The following is an 18936-nucleotide window of genomic DNA, read 5'->3' on the forward strand; positions in this document are numbered from 1 at the left end:
GCTTTGAACCTGAACCTTCCCTTTGGCACCTTGATTTTGGTGGGTCTGCTTTCCTCTGCCAGCTCCTGATGATATCATTTCTGGTCACCGCCAACACCAGGCCCAGACTGCCTCAATGCCAAATCCTGGCCAGGTCTCTTCTCCGAGGTCCCTCCCTCCCCTCCTCTCTAGCCAGTCCTCTTTCGTCCATGGCTGACATCTTGGTGAGACAAATCTCTTTTCATTAAAAAGACACAGAATTGAGGACATTTTTTCTTGTGTCATTTTTTTTTATTACCGTTGGTGTATATTGTTGTACCCTGAAAAACAAAAATCTTCAAACTTTGAATTTAAAAATTAGGGTTGGTTAGTTTATGGTCAAGATTCCTTTATTAACAAAAGAGTTCATCTTTTGTTTACAGAACATTGTCTATTTGATAAGCCATGGGTTAGAGAAACTGAAAGCTAAAATTTTTCAATGGGAAATGCAGACTGTACAGTTGCAAGGAAGACAAGATGCTTTTTTCTTTTACATCAATTACATTTGCACCGCCACCTTTGGAGGAACCAAGGGATACCTTGGTCCAGAGGATTTCTTCCATTTCTTCATTGCTTCTAGACCTTGTCTGGCCAATCATCACATGAGCATCAGAGGACTGCGCACAGAGCTGTGGTTCTTAGCTCTGCCAGGAAAAAGCTCTGCGAGGAGCCTGGCTTTTTCTTATTGATTTTATTTCTCGAAGAGTTTTCTTACTAAGTGAATTGACCTTACACAGTTAACTTGATGTAATCTAAAGAAAATAGATGAAGTATGCTTTAGAAAAAATTACACACACTCTAACCAGCCATTTGGCAATCATTTTCCACAGCGTCTGTCCTTTCGGGGATGGGGAGGTGAGTTTTTTTTTTTTTTTACACGTGAATGATTACATCTACATACAAGAGCTCCAAACTCTTACTGACCTCCCTCTGCAACACCAGGTGGTGTTGGGGGACAGAGCACTGAGGCAGGCAGGGGGTCTCTCTCAAGGCGTCAGTCACCCCAGGTTGTTTGGCCAACAGTCCCAGGGCATCTGGGCAGTCCACACACATAAACGTGGCAGCTCTTCCAGTCATAACAACATTTGTGGAACACATTGGATGGCCTCAGATGCATCCCATGGAGATAGGGGGACTTTTTTTGGTCCTTATTTGCGGTCAGAGTTCTTTGAAAGCACAGGACATTGCAGCTGGAGAAACTTTCTTAACAGGGTTCCACATTTCTAGGTCCTCACCCAGCAGCCTTTACCTCAATCGCTTCATGATCGCTTCATGAAGCGATCACTTCATTCGTAGAATATAGGGGACCCTCTCCAGCCCTCACCCCAATAATGTGAGCATCTGGATAGGTTTTCAATCCAGAAATTATAGATTTAAAAGGAATAGCTGTTCCGGTGTTCTGGGGGTCCTGCTCAACAGTCCTGCGTGTATCCCTGAATTGATTTTGAAGAAGCAGGTGCTGTCCTGGGTCCATACTCCTAACCCAGTCAAGCCAGCGTGAAAGGCCTGTGTGGGGACCACAGAGACGTACACCAGGCTGTTCTGCTGACTGTCTGCTTCTAGCTAGTGATCATGAACTTGCCCATTTCAACAGCAAATTTGGATCCAGGGATGGCTTCTGATTTGTAGCAGCTAAGTTTCTGACCTCAACTTCCTCACATTGATTTCCCCTCGGGTTTTGGGACCTTTGAGGTCCCCCAAAGCCTCAGATATAGAGCCCAGAAAGGAAGGGTGGTCTAGGGTGTGTGTGTCTCCTTTCCTTTCTTTGGGGGCATCTGTGTTCATGAGTGGCAGCTGAGACTCCGAGAAACAGTGTCCCTGGAGCTATTCCCGGGATTCACTAGGGTCCATTCTGGCTGCCGTATGACTGACTCCATGAGAAATGTGAGAAGCAAAGGCCCTGGGGAAGGGGCTGCTAAGATAGAGCAATGCTGGACAGAGCTTTCTGGGAAACTTCAAGGCTCCCGGGAACCCTGGGCAGCTTCCTATCCAAGAGTCACTGCGAGATGTGGAGAGGCTGCCCTGGGTGGGTGGGAGAAGGTGAAGGTAGGATTGGGGTGGGGGTAGTTGGTATGGGGCTCAGTCCTCAGTCTTTTTTTTCTCCCTGGAGAATTTCACTCTGAACTTGGAGAGGCGGCAGAGTCCCCATCCTCGGGGTCCTGCCCATGTGGGGAGATGGGCTGACCCCCCTTCACGCGCTTCCACTTCATCCTTCGGTTCTGGAACCACACTTTGACCTGATGAAGGAAGCAGAGGAGCCTGGTCGCTTCACGGCAGGTGTGACCATCTCCTCATATTGATGCTGAAGCTACCTGGGGTGCAGCTCTGGGGACCCCCCAGCTCGAAATTCTGCTTGTCCCTCCCCACGCCTCCAAAGGCTCCAGGAATTGAAAGGGAAGACCCACCAATCAGCCCAGAGGCTTGTCTTATGTCTCCAGATAAAGAAAGCCTGACAGAAGAACCAGTTCTAAAAGTCACACTGGCCCCACCCCCTTTCACAAGCCCCTCCCCTCCTGTGCCAACACCCTCTCCCTGTAGCTTCTATTACCCAAGCATCTGGGAACACAGGATCACCAACCTCACCCTTAGGCACATTTATAAAGCACTTTTCAGCTTAGATAGCTCTGGTCTGGACATTTTCTCATCTGAGCTTCAGCATTTACCTGCAGGTAAACCTGCAGGGTGGGGTTATGACACTGCCTTACAGATGGAGACCAAGAGAGGTTAGGAGAAGACATGTCCCAGAGGTCTCAGGGCTACGAAAGGGTAGAGGCGGGATCTGAATCTAAGTCCTCTGATTCTAAATCCAGCATTTTGGCAGATGCTTTCTCAACTGAAAGCTGCAATCAATAATAATAATAATAATAATATTTTATTCCATGTCAGAGCACGGGTATGGATGGAATGCTCTGAGAGAAAGCCCAAAACAAAGGGCTAGGAAGCTTTTCTCAGAGTGTGTCCAGGAACCAGCTGCAAATCCAAATCACCTGGAGAACTTACTAGAAATGCAGATTCCTGGTCCCACTCATTATTACTGGAAAATCGCTCTGTGGAGCTCCAGAAGCTGCATTTTAAACAGGGCCTGGATGATTCCACTGCACACTCAAGTCTAGGGATAACCAGATCAGAGGTTTCAACCCTGGTTGCATGTGAGAATCACCTCGGGGACCTTCGATGAATTCTGATGCCTGGACTTCACCTCAGACCAATGAAAACAATCTCTAGGGGGTGGAGCCCAGGCACTGGTGTTATTAGAATCTCCGCAGGTGATTGTCAGGTACAGCCAGAGTTGAGGACCACTGGACTGGGGCAGAGGGAGAAGACGAAGAAGGTTCTGGGAGAAGCGGGGGAAGAGAGGGGTATGACAGAGCACAAGAAAGAAGGGATGGCCAGAAGAGGAGGGGCACCTGCCGCTCGGAGAGGTCCAGGTTTACGGCTATCTCGTATCTCCGGAGCCGGGTCAGGTAGTTGTGATGAGCAAACTCGGCCTCAAGCTCCCGCAGCTGCTCCTTGGTGAAGGCCGTCCGCTCCTTGCGGGCCTTGCTGCTGCCCTCCGGCTTCCCTCGGTTCTCCTGGTTGTCTGGGGAGAGAGGGCCCCAAACAGGAGGAAGTGAGCCGCAAGGGCCTTGGTTCCCTTTCTTTTTGTCCTCAAGCAGCGGGGCAGCGTTCCCCTGTTGCTCTTATTTTGAAAGGATGCTGAGAAAGAACCCACGGTGTCCCTTTATCATTCATTCTAGCGTCCTCACCCCCAGAGAACTGGAAAGATTTTTGGATATCAACCTCAGGCACACCTCCCCCACAACTGTTTTTAATTCCCAAAGCACAAGAAACTGCCCTTGGCTGTTTAATGATCTCCACCCCACCTCAGTCCCCACCTACCCACAGCTTGACATTAGCAGTGGCTGTAAGTTTGTGGGGCAGGATGCTCTAAAACTGAGGTTCTCTGTCCTCAACGACAGAAACATCACCTAGGAACTTGTTAGAGATGCAGATCCTTGGGCCTCACCGCACACCTGCTGAATCAGAAACTACAGGAGTGGGGCCCAGCGATCTGTTTTTTTGTTTTTTGTTTTTCCCAGTGATCTGTTTTAACAAGCCTTCGATGAGTCTGACACATGGTCATGGTTACAAACCTCTGCTCTAAGACCTGGCTACTCAGAGGGTGCCTGGTGGCAGCAGTAGTGTGGCCAGGGAGCTGTCAGACTTGCAGGATCTCCACCTCACTCCATCCTCAGACCTACTGAATCAGAGTCCGCATTTCAGCCAGATTCCCAGGGGAGGTGTGTGCACGTGTAAATTGAGAAGTGCTGCCTTAAGTTTCTCCCGCTCCCCCCCAACGCTCTGACACCAGGAGGGGCCAGGTCTGGAAAGTTCATTTACGAAGGAGGCTCTGAGTTTGACAGGGCAGGGGCTCAACCATAGCTGGTAACGGGTACAGGAATCAAGCACCTCACATGCATCAGCCACTTACACCTCACAGTAATTCAGCCTGGCGAGTTCTAGGATGAGACCCATTTTATAGACCAGAAAACTAAGCACAGAGAAGTGAAGCAAGTTGTCCAAGTTCATCCAGTTCATCTGGCCAGTGAGTGGTGGGAACAGGAATCCAACTCAGGCAGTTTGACTCACACAGTGTTCCAATGAAATATATGTAGGAAGGCTTTACAAACTGTAAAGTACTGTGCACCCAGAAAGGACTGTATCGTGATCTGAACAGGGGAAGGGGTGGTGGTGGATGGAGAAGCACACAGGAAGGAGACCGACACACCTACACAATGAACTACCAACGCGTGCCACGTGGCCCGGGAAGGGCTCCAGGAAGCACGTTTTACTGCAGCGCTCTTAAAAGTTAGAAGTCTTTCCCTTCATTGCCCTTGTACATACAGGGAGCCCGGCCAAGGGGCCAGATTGCCGAGCGGGACGGGGATGTGGAGCCCCCTCGTCCACCCCACGTTCCCGATGGGACCGTCAGCCCGCCGGTTCTTTCTAGCGCTTTCCACGCAGTCCCCCTTGCATTTCTGTCTGCGCGTCCTCCGCCCCCGCCCCACGCCTCCGGGAGCCGGATAGAAGGGGGAGCCGCCCGTCCCCTCCCGACGTCCCCCGGGAAGCAGAGGAGGCGGAGTAGGGGCCGCCGCCCGGGTGCCGCCACCGGGGGTCCCCGCAACCCCGATGCTCGGCTGCCCGTGCCGGATCCGGGTGGGCCGCCTGCCGGGCGCGCCCGGGGGCGGGAAGGAAGGGGGCGAGTTCTCCTGCCGGGCTGTCTGCCCAGACCCCTCCGGAAGCAGAGCCGGGGCTGGCGGGGAAGGACGCGCCGCCTGGCTGGGGTCCCCCAGGAGTCTTCAGCCTTGGCTGGCGGGAGCCCGGGAGGGAGGGGCGGTCACGGTCACGCCGCGGAGGGACGCCCATTCCGGAGCACATCCTCGCCTGCGCGCCCAGAGCGAGGCTGGGAAACCTGGATTATTTCCCATCCGCTCCTGTCCTGGAGCTCAGTATTTCCCAGCTCTAACCTTTCGCAGCAGCGGGGGTGTTAAACCCAGAGGACTTGCCCCGACGTTTGAATCCTGGATCTTCTTGCTGGAGCCTCTGGGGAAGTCGCTTAACCTCTCTGGGCTTCTCATCCAGAAATCTACCTCCCAGAGGTTTTGGGAAGCTTGGACAAGCTGCTGTGTGTGGAAAATGCTTTTAAAACTCTAAAGCTCTGGATAAATATAAAGTATTCTTCCGATTCTTCAATTCCTTGAGACGCCATCTGAGGGGCTGGGGCAATAGCTACCGTTTCTTAAAGGCTTCCACGTGCTAAGATGCAGTCACTGCTTTAATCCTCCCCATACACCACACGTAGGAGTAGGTAGTATTATTATCCCTTTAGCTTTGTCGTGTGGATTTGTGTGATAATTTGATTAATAGCGCTCTCTCCCCAGGGATGTAACTGCTTTTTCTCACTTGCTACTGTACCTGGCACTTAGGAGGTTCTTGCTAAACGTTTGCTAAATCCTTCTCAGTAGATAGAGGCAGAAGCAGCCTCAGAGAGGCCCGGGAACTTGCCCAGTGTGCCAGGCAGCTTTTGGGCCACAGAACCGAGATTCGAATCCAGATCCACCTGACTAGAGCCTTGGCCATCAACCCTGGCGTCAGGTTCTCCATCTTGCGTCGGCTGGCTGGCAGCTGGACCTGGACCATCGCAGCTCTGCTCGTCTCCACCTCCAGGGCTCCTGTGGGCCCTGGGTTGATGCCCACACCCACCCTCCCCTTCTCCCAGGCCTGCTGAGGTGTGCACAGGTCCCCTATGGAAACCCCCCAAATACCTCCCCCCCACCACACACACAGAGTTCTGCACATAATCCTTCCTAGAGAGAAGAAGGGAGATAAAGGGAGGAGACCTTTGGAGCTGGTCTTGGACTGGTTATGGAGGCAGCTGACCATTGTCAACCAGGCCAAACCCCTCCCTATCCACTGTCCTCTCTCACCTCTTAGTATCCTGATTTAGGCACTGGGGCCTCAGGATGGGAAAGAAGAAATAAGACAAAGGAGCCTGGGCTGGGAATTGAGTGTCTGAGCCCCTGTGTGAACCTCGGGGCAACACCCGCTAAAGGGGGTGGCAACTGGCACTGGAAGAACCTTTGTCCTTCATCAGCTTCCCAGAGGGGTAAGAACTTTGATCACTGTTAGAAATGACAGGGCTCCCCTGGTGGCGCAGTGGTTGAGGGTCCGCCTGCCGATGCAGGGGACATGGGTTCGTGCCCCGGTCCGGGAAGATCCCACATGCCGCGGAGCGGCTGGGCCCGTGAGCCATAGCTGCTGAGCCTGCGCGTCCAGAGCCTGTGCTCCGCAACGCGAGAGGCCACAACAGTGAGAGGCCCGCGTACCGCAAAAAAAAAAAAAAAGAAAGAAAGAAATGACAAAGGGGTGAGAAGTATGGCAAGTTAGCTATGAAAACGAAAGTGGAAGTTATGGTTCTCTTTGTTCTACAATAGTATAAAAAATGGTAACATTTTCATCAAGATAGGAAAAGACAAAGAAAAATAAGTACTTTTATACCGTTTCTGGCCAGGGGGTGTCCATTCTGCTGGATCACATGCACAGTTCCTATGCATGCTACCCCCAAGATGGTTTGATCCCTTTGTTGGGGAGCCTCCCTCCCCGCTCTGGCCTCAGCTTCCCCACGGGTAGAAGTATGGGATTGGGCTGGGCCTTCTTTCCCTGGGCGAGCTGTTGTCAGAGTTCTTTTCTAATACGCCACCCTGGCACTCTCTTCTCTCTCTACTCCCTCTTCTGTTGAGAAACCCCGGCCTGGAATCTGAGGTCCCTTCCAGTTTCAAAGATTCTTGTCTTGGCCCCAGGTTACACCCTTCAGTCAGCAGGAAGGAACAGTGTGTTGTGTGTTCTGTCCCAAGGCCCTCCGCAGCCTTCCCAAGGCCCTCAGCCCAAAGATCAGGGCTATGCTGGGGAATTTCTCTCTCCCTCTGACATGCACAGCACCCCAAGCCTGGAGCTGCGTGGAAGGGAGCTGTGTTTGCAGAGATTTCTGAGGGCCTGTTGGAGAGCCTGAGCCTTAGCTGGCTCCAAGAAAGGGCTCTCTGACCTTGGGCAAGTCCCTTAAGTTCTCTGAGCTTCAGTTTCCTCATTTGTAAAACAGAATAGCCTCACCCCCTGTGATCAGAAGGCTTCTGAGAAGGTAAAACGAGATGGGTAATGTGTGTTAACACTTAGCACAGTGCCTGGCACACAGCTGAGGCTCCTTTTGGAGAACCACCGGAAGAGGTTCTACTGGAGATGATGCTGGAGAGATGACACAGGCGGAGACAAAACACAGTGCATCTCAAGGCACCACATCTCCAGAGCTGTGTGAAAGGGATGCCTTTTCAACGTCTGGCCTTTTAACTGTTTTCCCTTCTCCACTACTTTTGCACATTTGTACTTGAATCCGTGTCTCTAGTGCTTCCAGGCGCAGTAACTAGCACTGATCAGCGTGACAATCCACGTCAGTCCTCCTGGTCCTGATTCTTCCTCAGGGCCAGCGGGTGCCTCTTCCAGGACTGCAGAGGGAGGAGGCCGGTGCTCAGCTGGCTGCCTCTGTGGTTAAGGGGGAGACCCCCGGCCCCGCCCCACCCTCTGCACACCCTCAGAGGGAGCAGGGCCATGATGGAATGGTCCGGAGCACCCAGAGAAATGCAAACAGGATGTGTGTGTGATTGCGGTTTCCACCATGAGCTTTTACACCATCCGAGGTAAATTATTTCATAAGTAGCTGTCACGTTTGGCAGACCTTCTTAAAGTTAGCAGACAGCTTTATCGGAACTACGGGGAGGTTCAGATAGACCTTGGGGAACGTGCCTTTTTGGAGTCCTGTATTCCTACTCCCCAACTCTAACAGCCAGTTAACATAAATTTCTATCCAGGACCAGATAGACAGCCACAAGCCCCATATTGGGGTAGCACTTTGCAGTTGACAATTGACAATGGATTTCTTTCCCCCAGAGATAAACTTCTTTGGGGCTTTCCTCTGTACTACAGAATCATAGAATAGTAGACCTGGAAGGGGACTTAGAGATGATCTGATGTGGCCTTTATATCTTACAGGTGAGCCTAGAGAAGGTAAGAAACTTGCTTAAAGACACACAGCAAGTTAGCAGCAGAATTGGGCTGAGAACCCAGATTTCCTTTATAGGAAGCTATTTCCTGACTGTTAGGCTGCTTCCTACTGGGTCCTCTTAATTATCCTGTGAGGTAGGTAAGGTACACATTAGCCCATGGAACAGACGAGGAAATTAAGACCCAGAGACTAAATGGCTTGCCAGAAGTCCCCTGGGACCAGTTCAGGCTACGTCACACTGCACTGCAGGGGTGATGAGTATGGAGCTGTGCTCGCTCCAGGGATGGCGTCTGGGTCTGGGTCCAGGTCTGCCTCCCTGGGACTCCCCTTGGCAGATCCTCTGAAAATGGGGTCTACAGCTTCCTGGGCTACAGACCAGACCTTTAATGTGCTCGTTAGTTTTGATACTTTCAACTTCAGAGGGAGGAGTGAAAGCCCTGAAAATAGACAAGACCTGGATGGAGCCAGTCCCAAGACCAGATGGGCGTTTGCATCCAGACCTCCCTGGCTTCCTGGGACTGGCTTGACTTTCCCTCTGGGTTCCGACCCACCTCAATGTCCGGGCCTTTTCTGTCTCCCATGGGGGCCTGAAGAGACCTGGTGAGGCTCCCAGCCTCTTTGAGGAGCCCAGCAGTGCGACTGGGGGATTCAGGGAGGGGAATACCTGGGGCTAGAGTCGTCTTTGCTGAGAGTCCCAGGTGGCGGGGGGTGGGTGAGGATGGGCAGTGATGAGGGATAGTGGAATGGACTGGGTGAGGAGATGGGGTGTGGGGACCGTGAAAGAGGGGAGCAGAGAAGTGGAGGGGTTACGGGGGCGGTGGAAATGAGAGGCTGGAACAGCAGCAAGTTTCTGAGATGGTTGGGGCAGGCGAGAGCAGCGCTGGGCTTTGTTTGTGTTTATCAGTTCCAGATGTCACGCTCAGCTGTCACCGAAGGAAGCGTAGGCTTCAAGACCCAGGGCCCACTGCTCACACTGCTTCTCCACCACTGAGTTCAAGGATAACATGACATAGAAGAGTCTGGAATGGGGGTGGGGACTGCGAGAGGAATCCTGGCCAGAGGCCAGAGCACCCTGATTCCGTGCGTGGAGTGGGCACTGGGGAAGCTGGCCCCAGGGGTCTGCAGGGGCCTCGAGTCCTGCCCCTCAGAAAGGGGTGAGTGTGGATTTGAGATCACTCAGCCTGATACTCGGTGTCACGTTTGTGACCCAGGCGACACTCAACTGAGGTTGTCCATTTATTTTGTTATTACCTCCTTTCCTTCTTCCTCTGTCCAACAGCCTGCTTTTTTAGAGATTCATTAGTAAAACAGTCTCCACTTTTTTTCTTCTCTCTTGATGGGAGTAAGATAAGAATGCGGGGATCTGCTTGTGGCCAGAAGCAACGCTCTGTCTGAATGGACAAACGCTAGTGGCCAACGGACCCAGGACTGGAGCATTTGTCCCACTGCTAGAACTTTGTCCCTGTACCCTCTGTTTATGGGCTGAACTGTGTCCCCCCCACCAATTAATATGTTGAAATTCTAACCCCCAGTACTTCTGAATGTGACTGTATTTTGAGATAGGGTCTTTCAAGAGGGGATTAAATTAAAATGAGGCAGTTAGGGTGAGCCCTAATCCAATCTGACTAGTGTCTTCATAAGAAGAGATTAGGACACACAGAGAGCCACCAGGGATGTGCACGCACAGAGGAAAGGCCACGTGAAGACATGACAAAAAGGCGGCTGTCTACCAGCCAAAGGGAAAAGCCTCGGCAGAAACCAAACCCGCCATCATCTTGATCTTTGACTTCCAGCCTCCAGAACTGTGGGAAAATAAATGTCTGTTGTTTAAGCTACCCAGTCCGTGGTATTTGTTATGGCGGCCCAAGCAAACTAAGATGCCCCCAACTCCCCATATCCGTGCTTATCGCTGAGGAGAGAGAGGGAGCAAGGCCATTGAGGGGTGCTTGGCAAGGCTGATGCAAGGCCATAGGGACGGCTCTGCAAATCAGAAAAAGGTACCATTTCCTCTAGACTGGAGAGCACAGTCACTTGTCCATGTGGCAGCTGGGCCCTCTCGTTGCCCAGCCGTGAGCCCCCCTAACTGCCTGGCCGTGGTGGGTCCCCTTTGTTGCTCAGCCACAGCAGCTCCAGCCATGGGAGTCCTTGGGATGCAACCCCGGTACCCTGTAGCGGATTCCTGCAAGTCCAACCTGCGTGTGAATATTATACATCTTTCTGACCCAGCACTCACCCTGACCCTGGGCTGGTTTTATGACTGAAGTCTGGCTCTCTGCACACTTTTTTGTGAGTGAGACTGTAAAAATCCTGATGCATTTTCCAGAAGCACATTATGCATGGTGAAAACCCTCATGCCAGGCGGTGGAGCCACTCTCAAAGAGAAAGTGAGAAAATGAATGAGTGAATGCCAGGCTGCACTAGAGGCTATTGGCCAGACATTGAATGAGCTTCTCCTGTGTACACATGTTTCAGTAGGTGCTAGGGAGACTGCACAGGTGAATCAGATAGCATCCCAGCCCTCTAGACACTTCAGTTTTAAGGACAAAGGCAGCTATATGCATCTAGAACTCTGGATATGGGCCAACTGTGGTTTGATGCTAAGATGGAGATGTCAGCAAGGTATGCTCCATGTGTGAGGGGAGAGAGGTCATGAAAGGATTCTTGGACACTCAACAAACTAAGAGTAGAAGGAAATTATCTCAATATAATAAAGGCCGTATATGAAAAGCCCATAGCTAATATCATACTCAGTGGTGAAAAAGGGAAATAGTTTCCTCTAATATCAGAAACTAGGGAAAGGAGGCCCACTCGCACCATTTCTATTCAATATAATACTGGAAGTCCTAGCCAGAGCACTCAGCCAAGAAAAAGAAATAAAAGGCACCTAAATCAGAAAGGAAGAAGTAAAGTAATCTCTGTTTATAGATGAAATAATCTTGTATGTGGAAAACCCTAAAGATTCCACAAAAGCCTCTTAGAACTAATAAATAAATTCAGCAAGGTTGCAGGTTACAGAATCAGCATGCACAAATCATTTGTGTTTCTATACATGAACAATCCAAAAGGGAAATTAAGAAAACAATCCCATTTATAATAGCATCAAAAAGGATAAGATACGTAGGAATAAACTGAACTAAGGAGGCAAAAGACTTGTACAATGAAAATTACAAAACATTGCTGAAAGAAATTAAAGGCACAAATAAATGGAAAGACATCCTGTGTTCATGGATTGAAAGACTTAATATTGTTAAAATGTCCATACTACTCAAAGTGATCTTCGGATTCAATGCCATCCCTATCAAAATCCCAATGGCATTTCTTTGCAAGAATAGAAAAAAAAATCATCCAAAAATTCACATGGGATCTCAAGGAACCCTGAATAGCCAAAACAATCTTGAGAAAGAAAAACAAAGCTGGAGGCCTCAGGCTTCCTGATTTCAAAACATATTACAAAGATACAGTAATCAAATCATTATGGTACTGGCACAAAAACAGACACTTAGATCAATGGAACAGAATAGAGAGCCCAGAAATAAGCCCTCATGTAGATGGTCAAATGATCTTCAACAAAGGTGCCAAGGCTACACAGTGGGGAAGGCACAGTCTTCAACAAACGGTGCTGGGAAAACTGGATCTCCACAGGCAAACGAATAAAGTTGGATCCTTACCTTACACCATATGTAAAAATTAACTCGAAATGCATTAAAGGCATAAAAATGTAAGACCTAAAACTAGAAAACTCCTAGAAGAAAACATGGAGGGAAATCTTCATGACATTGGATTTGGTGATGATTTCTTGGATATGACACCAAAAGCATAGTCAACAAAAGCAAAAATAGACAAAATTACGTCAAACTTAAAAATTTCTGTGTAGCAAAGGAAACAATCAACAGAATAAAAAGGCAACCTAAGGAATGGGAGAAAATATTTGTGGACCATACGTCTGATAAGGGATTAATATCCAGAATATACAAAGAACTCCTGCAAGTCAACAACAAAAATCAAACAGTCCAATTTAAACCTGGACGGAGGACTTGAATAGACATTTCTCCAAAGAAGATATACAAATGGCCAATAAGTATATGAAAAGATGCTCAACATCACCAGTCATTAGGGAAATACAAATCAAAACCACAATGAAGTATCACCTCATACCTACTAGCATGACTACTATCAAAAAAACCCCAGAAAATAACAAGTGTTGGCAAGGATATGGAGAAAGGAGAAATTGGAACTCTGTGCACTGTTGGTGGGATTGTAAAATAGTACAGCTGCTATGGAAAACAGCATGGAGGTTCCTCAAAAAATTAAGAATGGAATTACCACCTGATCCAGCAGTCCTACTTCTGGTTATATATCCAAAAGAATTCAAAGCAGGATCTCGAAGAGATATTTGCACACCCATGTTCATTGCAGAATTATTCATAATAGCCAAGAGGTGGCAGCAACCCAAGTGTCCAATGACAGATGAATGGATGAAGAAAATGTGCACACACATACAATAGAATATTATTCAGCCTTAAAAAAATAAAGAAATCCTATCATGTGCTACAACACGGATGAGCCTTGAGGACATTGTGCTGAGCTAAACCAGTCACAAAAAGACAAGATACTTACATGAGGTATCTAGAGTAATCAAATTTTTAGAAACCGGAGGGTAGAATGCTGGTTGCCAGGGCCCGTGGGGAGAGGGTAAAGGGGAGTTGTTTTTCAACGGATATAGAGTTTTCCTTTTATAAGATGAAAAAGTTCTAGAGATCTGTTGCACAACAGTATACATATAGTTAATGCTTCCGAACTGCACAGTCAAAAATGGTTATGATGGTAAATCTTACATTATGTGTTCTTGACCACAATTTTTAAAAAAGCAGATTTCAAATGCAAGATGTCCAAAGGTAAGAAATCTCAGGGGAGCTCCTTTATGAAGTTACAAGCTGTATTTATAAAATCAGCACAGGTTCTAGCGATGCTATAGTTTGAAACTTCTAAACTGTAACTTTCACTGAAATGATGCTAGGTACAATTGGAGTCATAAAGGAAAGAAGGATGGAAGGAAGGAAGGGAGGAAGGAAGGAAGGAAGGAAAGAAAGAAAGGGAGGGTCCTTGGAGTAGGTGGCTTTCAAGCTGGATGTTAAAATAAGTAGGCAGAAGAGCCCGGGAAGAGAAGGGTCTTTGAGGCAAGGCGAAGAACTGAGCAAATGCGGGGGGCGGGGGCATGGGGAGAAAAAGTGGGGTGCCTTTGCAAGACAAGTAAACTGGTATGGTTTCGTGGCAAGGTGAGTGGAGATGGAGGTGGGAGGGGTGGCCTGTAGCGGGAAATAAGCAGGGAAAGAGGTCATCTGTGGAGGGTTTTTCAACCTCAGGGGAAATTGAGAGTGCGCGTAAGCTGGGCACGGGGAGGTGGACATCAGATCTTGCAGGGGAGAAATCGGGGAAGGAGGAGCCCTGGGAGGCACGCGTGTTGGAGCTGCAGGAGGATGGGGCAAAGCGAGTCTGATGAAGGCAGAGTGAGTGTCGGCGAGCGGCGCTGAGCTGATCCGGGGCACCGCGACTCTCCCAGGCGGGCGATCAGATCAGATTCACCTGTAGCCGGGCTGATCACGCGCGACCTTCCCTTGAACCCCGTCAGGAAATCACCGCGAAATCCTTCATTCCCATAAATTAAAGACGACCACGGTAGCAACGACAGATTGGGGGCAAACAAGAGTGGCCTTGCAGCTGTCCTTGCCAGCAGGGGTCTTTAACACCCCCTGGCCCCAGGGCGGGAGCCGTTGGGATGAGTTACTATCACAGCTGTCTCCTAAATCAGTTTTGTGCTGTGAACCAACAGAAAGTCTCAGGGTAGGAGCCGAGGACCCCTGCTTTCCTGACCATTTCCCTGAGCAAATCAGCTCCACTTCCAGTAATGGGGAGTGATGGGGGAGCAGCTGGGACTGGCAGAGGAAGAAGAGGAGAGAGCAGAGAACGTTCCTTTTGAAACAAACTTTCAGTAACTTTCTGTTACCGGGCCCGCCTGGCCAGGCCAGCCAGTGTGGGACACATTTACCAGGCGTGACTCACCCCCTACCCCAGCCTCTCTGGCAGATCTCTGAGCTCCAGGCTCCTAATGAATGGCAACTGGATTTCAGGACCAACGACGATTGCGAGAAATTCCCACATCTTATACCCCAGACTCAGGAATTTCTGAGACAGCGTATTTGAAATATTCAATTCCACTGTCGCCCATAACGTAGGGCTATTTATCAGATTCTATGTTCTGGAAATATGGGCCTAAGGCCATTCATAGCTGCTATTTATCGAACTCATGTGCCAGACACAGTGTTAATCTCACAGATCACAGAATTTAACCTTCACAGTGACTCCATATGGAGAGTGATATTGTTATAGTCCCATTCTACAGCTGGGGAAACAGAGGCTCCAAGAATTTAAGACCTTTCCCAGAGTCAAGCAGCCAAAAGTGGCAGTGCCGACCCTGCAACCTGACTGCCTGATTGTGAAGCACGATGGAAAACACACTCCTGGGCAATGCTGGTTAACCTTCCAGAGACGGCTTAGCAGGGGCCAGGGTGAGGTGCGTGAGACACGATGAATGCAAAATGCAAGGGGTGCCAAAAAACCTCAGTAATCAAGAGAAAGAATATTTTAACGCAAAGGTTTAAAAAATCAAAATTAATACAAAAATCCACAATGAGCAGAATGTCAAAATTGAAAATAGAGAATGCAACCAGTGGTTCAGGACTGGTAGGGTGGGGCGGGGGTCTTCGTGGGTTTGTCTCTCGTGAACTGAACTCCAGACTCCTGGAGTTGGCTGTGAGCCTTGTCCATCGCTTTCCCTTTTCTTTAGGCTCTTACAACACTGATCTTTCCTGCCTCCTTCCCCTTCAGTTAAATTCTGAAGGAAGATGCAAGCAGCCGTGCAAAAAAGGTTTCCATGCTGACCAGAGAGGGTCTGGAACCCCAGAGAATGAATGAGAGTCAGCTGGCTGTGCCCTGTCCTGTGCGACTGCTACTCCTGCTGCTGCTTCTGAGGGGACCTCGAGGGAGAGCCCAGGCTCCCTCCTGGGTGGGAAACTCCCCCCACCAGAGGCTGACCCTATGAAGAGGGTGCTCTGGGGTGGCCAGCTGCTTGGCAAGTGAGCAGCGCCATCCATGGGCCACTCGCCAAAAGGAAAGATGGTGCATTTGGGTCTTGCTGAAACATGGAATGAGCTTTTGCCTAAGCCCAGCCCTTGGCTTTGCCCATGCCTTCCCAATGCTCTTGGCTCACAGGTCCCTGGAAAGTGGCTGGATGCAGCCAAGGTGGATGTGGGCAGAGATGGAGGAGCCACAGTGGCAGGCGCCAAGGAGGGGAGAGCTCTTTAACTAGGCGCAGAGCCGAGTGGCTGACAGCTCATTGGAGAGGAGAAGCAGAAAGTGCCCCATTCTCTGCAAATCTCCATCCAGGCTTAGGAATAGTTCAGGGTTCGACTGGCTGGGGATTTAAAGGGCCCTTCTATTTAGTAGCCGGGAAGGCTGTGGTTTTTATCATCCACTGTGAGCACAATGAGGGGCTTCTTCAAGCACGGAGACCAGATATTTCAAAATGAGGATTCTGCTTGAAATCTACTGAAGGGTGTGGGATTCGGGGTCTGAAGTCTGGGGTTTGAGCTTTCTTCTAGGGTGACCAACTGTCCCGGGGACACTGGACTTTCAATGCTAAAACCAGAAAAGTCCTGGGTACGTCGAGATGAGTGGGTCGCTCTGTTTTGACTCCATGCTAGCAGAGATCCCCTCAGACTTTTCAGTCTCTCCTTTTCCACGTGTAAAGAATCAAGTCACTGACAAGACCTGCTGTACCAAACTCGAAAACTTGTGGGACTCAAAAGACTTATTGTATGTTTCCTGCAGCACCTCGAACCCCCTAGATCACAGCACATCCACTGCCGGAAAGGTATCTGCTGGCTTCTCCTCCCTCTCAGTCTGAACTCTTTGGGGGTGAGACCACCTTATTCATCCCTGCAGTCCCAGGACCTCTGCCAATGCTTGGCAAAAAAAAAAGATGCTCGGGAAATCTGCTACTTTGAAAGTGCTTCGTAAAGCAAAGCAGAGAGTGTTCTCGTTGGTTAGTCGGTCCTCTCATTTGCTGCCTGCCCCTTGTTAGCCCCATGAAAGGTCTTCTGTAGGTTCAGACAGACAGATGTGCCCCAAGGGCGGCCGTCAGGAGGACGTAGTGGGGCAGTGGGGGCAGGAGGCAAGGGCACTGTCTTGTTCCGGGCAAGGTGGGGACAGGAAACCAGACAAAAGGTGAATGGGCAGTGAGAGAGGCTGGGGGGGGGGGGCGGGGCAGTCCCACGGGGAAATGAGGAAACAACAGGTCCTCCCAACCAGGAGGAGATGGACTTTAGCTGGGACCTGAACAAGCAGGTCAGCTCCATCATCTGGCCTCTGCTGCTCCAGCGCCGAGCAGGGCTTTACCTGCACTCTGGGGTCCAGTGCTTACCCTTTGCTGCCTGCCTCCCCGACTTTCTCCAAGACTGGCGATCCCTCAGGAGGGCTCCTCAGAGGAGTGGCCTTTTGGGGGGGTCACCCAGACCTTAGCATGCTGAGCTGCCCCTTGGCCTGGGCACAGCCCAGCTGCAGAGGGCGATACCTCATGGGCAGTCTGCCCCAATTCTTACTGCCTGCCTCTTGCGTCCCTGCGCTATGTCTGCTTCTCTCCCTCTAGACTCCTGGAGACACGGAGTCCTGGTTCTACTTGACTGCCCGGGGTCCCAGCCTTGGTCCTCGCCCTCCGAGCCTTGGTCTCAGCTGACTCCCCTGGGGAGCAAGCCCTGGGGCTCTGGGACCATTTGGAGCTGACTGGAGCATGGTGGGGAGAAGCGTGACCCAGAGGCAGCCTGGTTCAGGAAAGCCCCTCTCCAGCCTTTGCCAGGCTGTACCCAGAGGCTCTGTCCCACATGTCCTTCAAATCTTTGTGGATCCTGTTTCGTTCTCTTGCCGGCACATCCTTCCCAAGGCCCAGGAGAGCTGAGGACACAGACATAGCCCCCGTCACCAGAGAATCTTAGAACTCTGAGTAGAAGCAACCCCAAAGGTAACTGTTCTAAGTCTCCTGCCTTTGGGTAGATTAGATCGTATTGTTCTGCATTCATGGTCAGGATACCGAGGCTCAGAGAGGGCAAGCAACCTCCTCAAGGTCACACAGCAAAGGAACGGTCAGCTGTTCCTCAGGCACTTACCCGAACTCTCCTTTTTCCGCCTGGTTGACTTCTTCTCCGTCCCATTGGCAGTGCTCCCAAGGACCTCGTAGTCCTCGCCTGGGCCTCCCGTGGTGTCCACCAGGCCTGGGCTGCTGGCCCCCATCTCCTTGGAGCCCCCTGCTGGGCCCGGATTGAGCCTATGCCGGGCCTCTGAGACAGGAAAGTGCCAGTCGGGAGGTTGTGGGAAGGCGGGGTGCTGCTCAGTGAAGCCGCGCTCCTCCCGGGGCAGGCTGTGTGGGGTGGCTGCTAGGCAGGAGGCTGAGAAGTCAGGGTACGCTGCTGTTGCTGTCCCTGGGAAGTCTGGTTTCTGGTGGAAGGAGAACGGGGTTGGCGGGTAGTGGGGGAGGCCTGAGGCCCCACTGCCTTCTGAGTGAGGGTTTCGAAGGCAGCCCCAGACCGGGGCCGGGGGATGGGGGCCCCTCATGCAGCTGCTGGCCACTGGATCCATCTGCTGTCTGATGCACGCCTCAGTCCTTTCAAAGGCTGGAGTCTTACACTTTTTATATTCAAAGTGTTAAAAATGCAAAAAACAAAAAATTTTTTTAACAGGAGGGAAAAATGTTCAACAGAAAATTCACCCCAGGAACCAAAACAAAAGCCAAAGCTAACGTTGTTCCTTACAGCTACGCACACATGTGTCTGGCCACACATACGTGTGCCCGCACCTATGTTGGACTTCGTTCCTGGCTTCCTGGTCCCCCCCTCCGACACACCAACCTGCCTAGTGGGGTCCCCTGTACGTGTATTTGTCTCCGATGACACTAGACGTTTTCACTGTCCAGCCCAGACGTACCAGCTGAAGAGTGCTTGTCTTGGAGCCCGCAGCAAATGCCTGCACAGAGCTGGTCCAGGGCTGCTGAGACACACTTTTAAATCCCTCGGTAGGGGAGAGAGTGACAGATTTCTGAAGTGAAATGTGAGAGAGGAGAGGGAGGGGTTAACCGGCACACACACACGATCCCCTCCAACCAAAACCCGAGTAGGCAACTAATGGGATTTGCAGATGGAGTCTTTTAAAGAAACATTGTCTGTATTTTTTTTTTTTTTTAAGGAAAGAGAGCAGCACACACACAATTTCTTTAATGT

The 18936-nt window shown here is 50.5% G+C and overlaps 1 protein-coding gene across 2 annotated transcripts; it reads right to left on the minus strand.

Annotated features, from left to right (window-relative positions):
• Positions 1 to 260: 260 nt before the first annotated feature.
• Positions 261 to 18694, minus strand: MEOX1 (mesenchyme homeobox 1). 2 transcript variants are annotated; one of them, XM_029212620.1, is made up of 3 exons: positions 17830 to 18694; positions 3426 to 3598; positions 261 to 2255 (listed from the first exon to the last, which is right to left on the minus strand). In XM_029212620.1, exons 1-3 carry the CDS (start codon positions 18296 to 18298, stop codon positions 2133 to 2135), a joined length of 765 nt encoding a protein of 254 aa, XP_029068453.1. In that variant the 5' UTR covers positions 18299 to 18694; the 3' UTR covers positions 261 to 2132. The 2 variants fall into 2 exon arrangements, with proteins under 2 accessions (XP_029068453.1, XP_029068454.1); XM_029212621.1 differs by lacking the exon at positions 3426 to 3598 and having other exon boundaries at positions 17830 to 18313.
• Positions 18695 to 18936: the final 242 nt, after the last annotated feature.

The sequence above is a fragment of the Monodon monoceros genome, unplaced genomic scaffold (genome assembly GCF_005190385.1).
Source record: "Monodon monoceros isolate NGI ecotype Baffin Bay Population unplaced genomic scaffold, NGI_Narwhal_1 Super_Scaffold_9, whole genome shotgun sequence".
Lineage (NCBI taxonomy): Eukaryota > Metazoa > Chordata > Mammalia > Artiodactyla > Monodontidae > Monodon > Monodon monoceros.